General features: G+C 38.0%; 1 protein-coding gene across 3 annotated transcripts in view; it reads left to right on the top strand.

Annotated features, from left to right (window-relative positions):
- Nucleotides 1-12,185, top strand: part of si:dkey-237i9.1 (SEC14-like protein 1) — a 54,910-nt gene that overhangs the window by 21,533 nt on the left and 21,192 nt on the right. For all 3 annotated transcript variants that reach the window (XM_007252159.4, XM_007252156.4, XM_022675237.2), the window contains 2 exons: nucleotides 9,547-9,696; nucleotides 10,833-10,964. In XM_007252159.4, coding sequence (XP_007252221.2) covers nucleotides 9,547-9,696; nucleotides 10,833-10,964 — 282 coding nt within the window. The remainder of the gene's footprint in view (nucleotides 1-9,546; nucleotides 9,697-10,832; nucleotides 10,965-12,185) is intronic.

Here is a 12,185-nt window from a genome sequence, read left to right as displayed (position 1 = left end):
ACATATAGCGTTATATTTCTGTGTATTTCAAATGTTTTAAGTTTTATATAATTGACGGGCAGCACCACGCGCCAGATTGACAATGTGCTTTGTTTTTCAGATATAAAAGTGAAATTCAGTTAAATAATAGCAAAGTTAACTAAAATAAATTTATGTTCAGTCAAAGTTATTTTCTCTTTTAATTTTCCATTTCAAAACTCCAGCATTTGAGTGAGAATAAGCATCTGTTGAAATTTAAACAGCAGAATGCCTAGTTACAGTTATTTAGTCTGTGTACTAAACATAAATATAAATCCTTATAACTGACAGAAATAAATATAACTAATAATAATTTATAGTTACAGTGCAGATTTTTAAGTATATATATTTTTTCATAGTTGATTGCTGAAGGCTCTGGGTGTGGTTTAATTTTATGTGGTAAAGATGTGATGGTATGGAGTATTTTGGAGCGCAGGGTGAGCAATCGCGCTAAGCTTTTTTCCGCCGCCAAGATAAAAACACGCCAGAAATTTACCTCAACACACATCATTTCCAGACCACCATGCCCATCGGTGTTAATATATTCCAAAGTCCAACGCTATTTTAAGGACGCGTGCAAGGCCTAAAAATAGACTGTTGACGGGTGGCAAAGCGCCACGCTACACGCCTTGTGCGGGGTGTATGATAGGGCTCTTTGTCTGTATGCGCAAAGTTAAAAAAAGTTCATTCAGCTGCTAAAGTAACGTGCAGTAACGGAGTGTCGAAAATGGTAACGGCGTTATAGTTACAGTCAGAGTAATTAGTTAGATTACTCGTTACTGAAAAAAGTAACGGCGTTAGTACTCCCAACACTGCTGATAAATGCCTGAAAGTAAATCCATAATTAGGAGTAATTAGGAGTCTTAGTTATACACAGGCTTTTCCGTTCTGATTTTGAACAAGAGAAAGAATTGTGTGGTTCTTATGCTGGTAAACACATTATCTTCTTGCATATTTTAATTTCTGACCAGTTTTGGGTAAAGAGTAAAGACATGATGGAAGTGTGGTGTGTTTCCACACATACACTCAAAAAAAATTGCTGGAGAAAAAGCATCTTGAAAGATTCAACACTGAAACCGTAGATCATGTCCTCATGTCTACTGTATAATATTTCTACATTTCAGACACTAATCTGTTCTTTTGCCTTGTGAGAGTGCTTGGGATAATGTTGGTTAGCACAGCTCTGCTTTAGAGTTTTTGCGATATAATTTCAGTAATGAACTGCCAATGTAAAAATGTCAAACGTATCCTGCAGAACAATAATGATAAATCCAGAGGTAAGCGGGTCAAGAACTGGCGCTGATCGTAGATGAAGTTGTTAAAAGCAGTGCGTTTGCATGCAGAGTGATGCTGAAATGATGTTGTCCAGAGTCGGGAGGAAGAGAAGACACAGCTGGCTCTGATTTCTCGTTTCCCTAAGTGGGTTGGCTTTTCTCTCTTTCTCATTTGCTATGTTATGTAATAATGGCAGTGCTTTGCATATCAATTCCCGGCTGTATACCTCAGCTGTGTGGCCTCTTCACAATTCTGCACTGATAATGATGATGGCCAGCTCTTAAACTCTTTATGCAAATCTAGGTTGCAAAATGGCCTGAAACTTATGAATATTTGTGTAATTAATAGTGTAGGCAGGTAGGTTGGTAGATGGTTGAGTGGCGTAGCAGTACTGGATGGAACAATATCATTGCAGTGAACAAAGCTCTTCAAACTTCTGGAGCCCACGCCTGGCATTAGGCATTGTGTTAATCTGTGTTTTTTTTTTTTTTTTTTTTTTTTTTTTAAGCTGTCCAGAAATATTGTCACACACAACCTTATACATTAACTTCATGGATGGAAAAAAATATTTTAAATTTCAACGAAGATCGATGTCAAAACTATTTTATCCCGAATCATTTTGGAGCAGGCCAGTTGTTCCACTCATCATACATTATTAACACACTTAAAAAACAGAAATGGCAAAAAAAAAAAGGGAGGTTGAGTTTTTGTTCAACAGCTTTAATCATTTCTATCATTGCTAGGTAAGAGACAGACCTTGAACATGAACCTTAGGATATACTTAGCTTGATGTTAAGATATATATATTTTTTAAATGGACAAGATTTTTCTTTGTAATAGTTTTCCTGCAAATGCATATCTCCACTTTGTCAAACATTCATGTTAGAATAAGGACAACACAATTTCTGCAGTTCATTTTAATTGTTATTGTAGATTGTGATAAGGTAATGGGTTTAAGGTTTAGCTTAAAAATGGAATCTCTACTGTAATCCAGCTTCAAATGACCTGAATGCTGGTTTTGAACAGTTTATGGTGATCTTTAATTTTTTGATGACCATGCAAGGAAAAACTGGCCGGGTTGATTTTTATTTCAGCAGGGCTAGAAACCTGCAGTGCAGTAGAGCGCTAAAGCTGATGCTGTACAGGAAGATGCAGTGTGCATGAAAGGGTAGAGAGACTGGGAATGTGGCCGGAGGAGAGGGAGAAAAAGAAGAACAGGGCTACAGAGGAGAAATCATGCAGCGATTTAACCTTGGCAAGGGCAATGTAGCTGCTGCTGCTGTTGTCAGGTTAATGTATGGCATCTGCAGTGAGTCACGCTCTCTGTTTCAGTGGGTGAATCCTGTAGTTTTATCCACTTCAGCCACACAAAAGCTTTTTAAGTCTAAAGAATAATTTTGGGTTTTTCCTTTTTTGGTGTAAAACAGTGCATATTAGTGCACAGCTTTAGTCTGGATCTTTCTTATATATATTTTCTATTATATATTTATTTAAATCAGGTGGGGATAACATATTTTTGCTTTGTACAGTAAATTTACCAATAGGTTTATGTGAGGAACGCAATTAGAAGAATACCTGTTGGATGTCTTTAACTCCACTATATGTTTTGTTCAGTTCTGTCAGAATCTCACCTGATTTACATTACTGAACAAATGATGAGATAAACTAGGTGTTGGCAAGGAACTAGAACTGTGCTTCCTCCATGATTGCACTTGAAAGACACGCACACAACAACCACAATGAAGTGTATTTGAATGAGCATTAGCGTGTGTGTGTGTTTATTCAAAGCCAAAATCTGTCACGTATTGTGTATTTAGGCGTGCTTCTGTGCATCTGCACCACATGCTGGCCCTGTGATGCTCCTCGAATGACACGCTAATTTGCAGTGATGCCGTTTGTTAAATGTTTGGTGTCTTCTGTTTGTCAGCTGATTTGCTTAAAGCCTAATGCTGTGTAGACTGTTTGTCTTTCTGCACCAACCTGTTCTTATACATGTTTAGAGAAGCTCCCATAGGAGGGCTTTTGTTTGAGTACTCAGCTAGCCTCAAGCAAATGAGACTGGAGTTCCAGGAGGTGTTGCTCTGCGTTGGCGTGATGTGGCTTTAGTTGGTTCCACAGTTTGGTTTCCATGGTAATCAGTTCAGCCCGTTTAGACTGTCTGGAGAACAGCTGATTGCTCTTTGGACTGTGGTTTCTCACTGTGGGGGGGAAAAGCTGAAATCTTAACTCCTATCCTAAGGCATTGGAGAAGTTTTTTCTCAAATACTTGCGCTGAGCTAGAGGCACATATACAGTCTATGGTTGTTGCGACATTACCGGTATTGTTTCTGTGTCTGAGCCAATATTATAAGTAACATTATATAATATCATGATTTAATGGCACCTATTAAGTAATTAAAAAAGTAAAAGTTGAAAATATGCCATCAGTATTGGTATCAGAAGGAGGAAAGTGTGAAATTTTTGCATCCCTAATTTAAACATTTTGAGAATTTTAAGTGCTTTACAAAAAAGGTCCAAAATGTATATTTCTTCTTTTTTTTCTCTGACCACAAATGACGTCTTTTAGCCAGTTTGCCTTTAGAGTTTTTAGTGTGTTCTTGCCTAGAGCTCTGAGGTTAATGTGGCCGCAGGGTAATGGAAGCCTATACCCTACCAATTGGCACTGTAGTAGCTTCACATCTGCCTCAAACTACTTCAATATTACATCCAACCTTTTATTTATTTGTTTATTCATAAGGACTAATCACACTATTAGTCCTCCTTGCTGTTTCTACATTTATTGAGCACTTATGTTTCCAAGTAAACACCGCCAGCTGTTTTCCATGATGTCGTCTCTGACTGATTGACCTTATCGACTAACCCTCGCATCACTAACGCGGTCCGTCACTGTTTGAGTCGTCAGCTCTTTGGTAACCATTGTCTGGCCTTGGAGATCCCAGGTCAAGCGATGCTGGCCTGCCCTTGCTAAACTAGCATTAGTCTGCAGAATCAACACCAATTCTGCTGGGACAATTGGTCTGTTCCACTGGCCCCATTCTCAGGCTGTGGGAGTTTTTGGAAGACACCACCTGGCAGCTCTACAAGGCCTGTAGGCTGTTCTGTAATCGACACGCATTTAAACAGTGTACAGTGTAACAAAACACACTGACTATTCAAGACAAATAGAGATTGTTTACAGTTGTTTTAGAACATGGGGATATACAGTTTCAACATGTTCTTTCCCTAAAAAATATATATCTCATTATCTGAGCTTAGGGTGAACTGAAGAAATTCCATTTTTCATTTTAATTTTTTTTGTGAGGCCAAAGTTATGGCAGAAAGTCAATGTCAGAGTTCAGCCACGCCTGTCCATAATCCTGTCCATTTAATTTAAGATAAAACAGTTGCTGAAAACATTTCAGTACTTTTAATTAGTGCATCACTCTTTTTCAGATGCTTGTGTTTTTGATTTTGTTAGTTTGTGTCGTGTATTGATAATAGTGAGGAGGAGTATATAATGTGTGGGCAGCTTTTGGACGAGCCTGTTTTGTAACAACTTGTTGTTGTTTTTTTCATGCCAGATTTTAGGGCATGATTAAACATGAACACCAATATTTCACCACCTGGGACATGTCCTTAATTTCCCTCACTCCTGATATAGACATTTTATTACACTTATGTTTTTTTTATATAGCATTAAATAATAGGCTCTGTACACAACATAGGCTTTAATGATGCACTGATGCTTATGGAGCAAGCAAACGGCAACTGCAACCAAGGAACCAGTCTCTCAGAAGAGATGTGAGGCGTAATCTTGGGAGAAGTTTTTCCCATCTTGACGCAAATGTAGTCCATCAGCTAAAGGATAATTTATGCTTCTGCATTGAATCAGTGCAGATTCTATGCCATTCTATGTTTTCACACAGCACAAGAAAGTTGACACTATATTTATATAAATATTTATATAAATCATTTTTATATCAACAATTTTTTTATATAAATCAGATGTGTCCATTTGTGTAGCAGTGTAAATGGCCTAAAACATTGATTCTGATTTTTTTTTTACATTTTTTATTTGTACCACATATTCAGGTCAGTGCACCTATACAGCCAGGTTGAAATTTGTGCAACATTTATGTCAAAGAGACGTTTTTGGGGGAGGATAAATGAGTGAGAGTTTTAGTGGTGGAATAGCGAGGACACAGAGCTTATATATATTTGGATTATTGTCTCTGTTCCAATAATATTAGCATGCTAATATTTCTAATGAAATGGCAAACCGTGGCTGCAAGATGTCAACAGAAAACAAAAGCAAAAGCTGCTGTGTTTTACTCTGCATTTACACTGCCAAGACCCTAGGCATGGTAGTGGTGGTTCTACGCTGCTGTGTTGGTCCTTATGGCCATTAAACCAACTGTAGCAGAAGGAGAGTAGCCACAATTCATAAATATGTTTCTGGGAAGTACACATAGGACCACAGTGTATAGTACAAAACTATCCATAGGCTGTGGTGTAAATTTAATGCAGAAACATAAATATTAGCCTTGGTCTTGAACTGGAGCTACAAGACTAATTGAAGCCTAAACCTCCCAATACCCTCCTCCCTCATAAGCAGGTTTTAAGGAATTTCTATTGGACTGCTTGTGTGATTTCAGATATGATATCGCTCATTGTTATCTATAAACACGTACAGAGGAAGTTCTCTCTGTCTCTGTATCTAAGAGTGTGCGCCCTGTGTATCCATAAATATGAGCTTTTGGCTCTCACACTGCATGAGTCTTTGTCTGCCCGTATTTACAGAATTACTCTGAGGAAGAGATCTTTCAGATGGTCTGAGTAAGATTTCTTCATTTGGATACATCCAATAAATATGGGCTCTATGTTTGCATGCTGATAACAAGCTGGCTTTTCTTGTCATACAGTGATTTCTGATGGTTTTTAAACAGTTTTTGGTTTCATGAAGAACCATTTTAAAGACCTTTAAACATTTATTTCGATGGATTTACTCAAATAACTATTAAGTGAAGCATTCACAAAGTTTATATAGAAAACATACATTTATTTTGATGAAACACCCCTCAAAATCAGCAAAATGCAATCTTCAGGCCTTTGAAAACTGTGTGGGTGTTTTTATAATATTCTAATGAATGCACATGGCTAACAGTCTTCCACCTGCAAACAAACATTTGATTACATACCTAAACAGCTACACCAGTCTTTGACTGTGCTTTTTTTGCCTTTTTTTTTTTTTAGCTAAAAGATGGTTGCTGGGCAACAGTTCTGGTTGCTCAGACTTGAAGAGAGCGCAGAGCTTTTAGTTAGCATTGTGATGGTCAGTGTTCTGCTGCCCGTATCCTGGTCCACTTTTGAGAGATACTGGTGAAATATGGCAAAGATTTATTATAATAATAATAATGCATATTATTATTATTATTATTATTATTATTTATTATTTTTTTTACCATATTTGCCCACCTCTAATTTATTGCATCAATCATCCACTTCCACAGTTGGAGATTCTGATCAGAATATTTAAGCTCTGTTTAAATATGGGCTTTGTACTCTGTGTCTTTACTTGAGGTGTTGAGGGTCTCCTCACATGACCACAGTGGCGTGCGAATCTTTTCCACCAACAGCCCTTGAGAGCTCTTAGACCAAAAGAATTGTGATCTGGAATTTCCCCTTCAACTAAGCAGATACTGCATTCCGAAGGGCTGAGTCGTATTCCTCGGAAACATGTTCACTCTTCCTGGTTTTCCTGTGTTTGTTGTTTGTTTGAAGTGAAATGGGGACAGAGTGAGAATTACTTTTAGCTGAGAACCAACTGGCAGACTCAAACCTCATTATCCAAAACAACAGGAGGCCTCACCCTCACTGCAGGCCTGGTTATAACAGACACACACACTAACACACACACACAAACATCTACACCCTACTTGCGGCCTGCTACAACTGTGAACGGGATGTTCAGGGCTTCACAGGACACCCGGTGGATCAATCCAGACTTGTTCAGGAATGTACACAAGCACGCACACATGCTCTTATATGCACACGCCCTCACAAACTCATCCTGCTTCATGATCTATATTAGAATGTGTACATTAGTATGTGTTACTGCACTTTTGGGTGTTTGAATGTGTGTGTGTGTGTGTGTGTGTGTTCCTAATAGAATTTGCTATTGAGGGGTGTTGATGTTAAAGGACTTAATTTGATAAGAGTACTGGTTCAGCTTGAGTCAGCTTAGATAAGCTTAAATACATGTATATGTTGTTTCTTCATTCCCCCCGCTTGGTTCATCTGAGGACACAGCCATTTATGGTCATAGACACTTTGGTTTTGGTGAAATGGTCTTTAATGTGCATCCACGCTTAAGAGAGAACTTTAGAAACACTGGCCATTTCAGTACAATTACATTTAAAGCATTTGCCTCTTGACTCTTGAGCTTTTGTATTTTGAATGGACTATTATGGTAGGCAGTGTTTGTATTGTTGGTGAAATAGTTGATTTCACTTAACTAGACACTACCACACTTTCACAATTGGTAAGTCTCTCTCTCTTCCTGAGATCTTCATGTGGAGAATATGGGTTGAATTAAGAGCTAGTACAGAAGCAAGGCATAATATTCCTCAATCTAGAGCTGAAAAGTTACAAAATCTCTTTTGTCAAACCACCTGGTTTCATGCTAAAGTGTCAATTTTTGGGCTGTTTGAGGATCTTCAGGTGACATGGTTGGACCTCCTTCAGGTCACATTCACTCACTGAAGGCCAATTTATACTTCTGTAGCCTGATGGGCAGCTTTCCAGAAATGTAACTTTATACCACGCAAAGAGGACAGCAGCTGTGATTGGTCCACTGAGACATTTGTTTCTGCCCATACATTCCGACTTTCATGTTTTGAACTGCAGAGCGATGCAGAATTGTGGACACGCGATCACAGTAGTAATAACATGCACAGCTGCGTTTGCCACAGACAACATGCTGACTAAACCACCTGATGGACTACCGAGCTTTACTGATCTTACTAGGGCTGTACAGTATTGATGGGCTGAATATTGGTATTATGGTTGTATTGCTTCATATTGCAAAACTGAACCAGGTGAAAGAAATAGACATGATGTTAAATGAAGATTAGTTTTAGTTTAGTTTTATTAAACTGATTTATTGTTGCCAAAGTAGTTGGGGGGCACAAGACCCAGAGTAAAACACTGTCACTGGTAATAGGCAGATGTCACTATACTGCAAAGTGCGATATCATGACAACTGAGCTAAGATCATAATTAGATAATTTCTCCCTCCTGACCTCGTCACCAAAGCAGCTCTGAGACCTGCACTAATCTAGATTGAGCTGTCCCCCTTTGCCACCGCCTTTTAAGCTGGACTTAGGCCAGCTTTATAGGACTAAGATTGCGTTATTCCTACTGGGAGCACAGTTTAAGCTGATCTGAGACCTGTCCTTAAGTCCTGTCCCGAGGGAGTGCTAGAGATGTTGCGTAACTCGGATTCAGAGCGATGACTGATAAAAGACCTGACCCTCTACAGCTCCTTCAGCTGCCACACACACATATACACACACGTACATACACAGAGCCATTTATAAGTGCATACTGATGCTCTCCAGCTGAGTCCTGCCTGAAGCCCCCACCGCCTTTTTCAAGGTCGTTCAGTGTGTTCGTATCCAGCAGCACTTGCTGTAGTAATGAAGTCCCTCGAAAACCACCTACGCCGGTGTGCTTCACTCTCTTTGGCCAGTACATAAACAGATAAATGCAGCAGGAGTTTATATATTGGATGTGATAAATCATTTTAATAAAAATTAATTGTCTTTCCATTTTAATATGAATTTGTCTGTTGGAAGACAGAATACTAAGGCAAGACTGGCTATATTAAACCTTCTAAAGATAAGATTTTCTATTGCTTTGTCAAGGAGATGTAGTAGTGGATATTAACATTCAAAGATTCAAACTGTGGGCTATTTGACACTTCTTTGAGTGTGTTTTTTGGCTTTTCCTAATTTAACTGTTTTCATTATTGGAGTGATTAAATACAATTGTCTTGGATTAAATGAAGATTTTATTACAGCATGTTCAACAGCATTAAGCATTTTGGAATCGACCTATGAATAGAACAATAGAAATTGTGATCATAACAGTGGTGGGTTAAATATAATAAATGTCTAACTTTAAAAAAAAAAAAAAAAAAAAAAAATATATATATATTTATATATATAAAATTATGTTACATTTAAAATCTTTCTCTCTCTGTTTCTCTCTCAGGCCTACGAGAGAAGGTTCCCCACGTGTCACCTTATACCCATGTTTGTGGCCAGTGACGTCATTAGTGAAGAAAAGAGTGATGACGGCTCCACACACAAGATCGAGAGGAGGTGCAAGCTGGACGTTGATGCCCCGCGCCTTCTGAAAAGGGTAAAACCTCATTCCTAACACCTGAATTCCCACATTCTAATGTCTAATGTCATTCTAATGACCTGTCCCTTTTTTAAGCATTACATTTTATTTTTAAGCATTTTTTTATTACGGTGTCTTATTAGGCTGAATAATATAAACACTAAATGTAGGTATCGTAATATACACTAAAGTAAAATTTTAAATGGATTTGTAAATCCTGAACGACCTGCCAACAGTAGCTATAAAAGCACATTAGTTGTGGTGGAGCTTAGATGTGTCAGTTGCAGCATTCCAAAGGCAGCTGTTAATGTCAAGAATTCCCACATTCCATTGTCAGCAATTGGCTTTGAGAACAGTCTTAAATAAGGATCCCTGCTGTATCCTCGCCTGTGACCTCTTTAGAGTTTTTGGCTGTCAGCTCAGTCGCCTTGTACTTGGAATGTTTACAACAGTGATCTTAAACCCAACTAAAAGAGCTTCTGTCCAGCACACTTTGAATTCGACTCTTATCCACCCCATCGGTCCACCTAACTGCTGCCTGCAGTAGTGGTTGCTTTGTTAAATGGGGTGTTGGGTTTGGGTTAAAGTTCAAATCTGCACTGTTTTATAATATTACTAAGATTACAAGGTGACATGTTTTTACAGCTCTGAAAAAGCTATCCCATGCTTCTGGTGCTCATGTTGTAAACAGTTCTATTATTCTTTATAGTGACCTGCTGTTTTGAGTGTATACATTGCTATGGAAGCTAATTCTCAGTACCTTATTATTTAATTGCTAAATTTCTTTATATACATTCTGAGAATTAAAAGTCCTTTCTCAGTATTTTAAAATGCTTTCTTGATGTTTTGAGATTACCTCATTATTTGAGGTATCCCTATTTTGAAATTATTTATTGCCATTTTAATGTGATCCTTTTCTTTAATCAATGTATTGTTTTGACATTGGTGACTGATTTCACGTTTATTTGGATATTTTGGGGTATTTTGAGACCCTTTTCATTTTCTTTATTTTGAGATTCCTTCTTGACATTTTGACATGATTTATAGATTTCTTTGAGACTCCTTTTTCCAACATGCTTTCCAATACGCAATAACCTTTCAATTTTTATTCAAATGATTGATGGATTTATTATAATCATTATGACTGTGTGCAGATTGCTGGGGTGGATTACGTGTACTTCATCCAGAAGAACACTCTGAACCGCCGCGAGAGAACCTTGCACATCGAATCCCACAACGAGACGTTCTCCAATCGAGTCATCATCCATGAGCTCTGCTGCTACTCGGTGAGACACTCTGCACCCGTTTAGTACAAAAGTACAGGACTGAACATGTATAGAAGGACATGGGTGTCCAAAGTCCAACCCTGGGGCCTGCGGATAGATAATTTATAATCATCATTACTGTTGAGATTATGTTATAGTGGCCAATCAGCACATTAGAATACAGATTAGCATTCAATTATAGCAGAAAACGGCACCCCTACAGTTGAGATTTTTTTGATATCCTGTTAAAGTTATTGCTTTTGTTAAGGGCTTTATGCTAAAAAAAAAACTTTTAAAAAGCTTCAATGGCTATTTATTCAAGTTTACAATGTGGACTATAAATTATGTGCATATAATGCATGCATGTAGTGTACACAGGATTTATTCATACCAAGCAATTTTTTTTTACCACACTGTGTTCTTTAAAAAAGGAGAAATCTTGAGCCAAGTTTTGTTCGTCAAGCTAGCTAACAACGACTTTCTTATATGCATTGGTAAAAACACTTTTATTTCCGAGAGAAACTTGGTTAAACAATGTGCTTACACACATAAAACCTCTGTTCTGTTCTGTTCTGTTTGTCTAAACCTTCATAAAGCCACACCAGTTTAAATAGCACAGCATGTGTTCATATTCCATCATCCAGCCCCAAATCCTTCCCACATCCATGCCAACTAATCATGTGCACAGCAAGGCACTGACACTTACCTTGTGCGGCACGTGCACACACACACACATACACACACACACACACACACACCCTAAAAGTACATTATGAGCGATTTCTTTACCCAGCACCTTCCCCCTCTTGGGAAAATCTTTGCTGCGTGTGAGAATTAAGCTCTCTCTGTTTGCTGAAGCAGCATTCCCAATGTGTACAGTCATTTTTTTTGCTGTTGGGCTCAGCTGTAGTGATGAAAAGCACCCATATGGTTTTCTCTTATAGACGTGGATGTTGGGTAATGAGGTTTAGTGTAAATCTGGACCATTTTGAGATCATTTTGTCCTACTGCCAGTGTGCAGGAGTGCAGAGAGGAACAAAAGTACATAAGTACAGAAGAACAGATGGACCTAATTATGAGAAATGACGAACCAAAAAACAGCACAGAATTTTGTAATGATGCAAATTTCAGTTTAAAATAAGTGTGTCCTCAATTTAGTTATATATATATAAAGAGAATACAACAGAGATAATACAACACGGTAACAATACACTGCTCTGAATGAATGAGGAGTGAGTTAAT

Source organism: Astyanax mexicanus, chromosome 5 (genome assembly GCF_023375975.1).
Source record: "Astyanax mexicanus isolate ESR-SI-001 chromosome 5, AstMex3_surface, whole genome shotgun sequence".
NCBI classification, from domain to species: Eukaryota; Metazoa; Chordata; class Actinopteri; order Characiformes; family Acestrorhamphidae; genus Astyanax; species Astyanax mexicanus.
The sequence above is the reverse complement of the archived record's forward strand: the minus strand, read 5'-3'. Positions and strand labels throughout refer to the sequence as shown.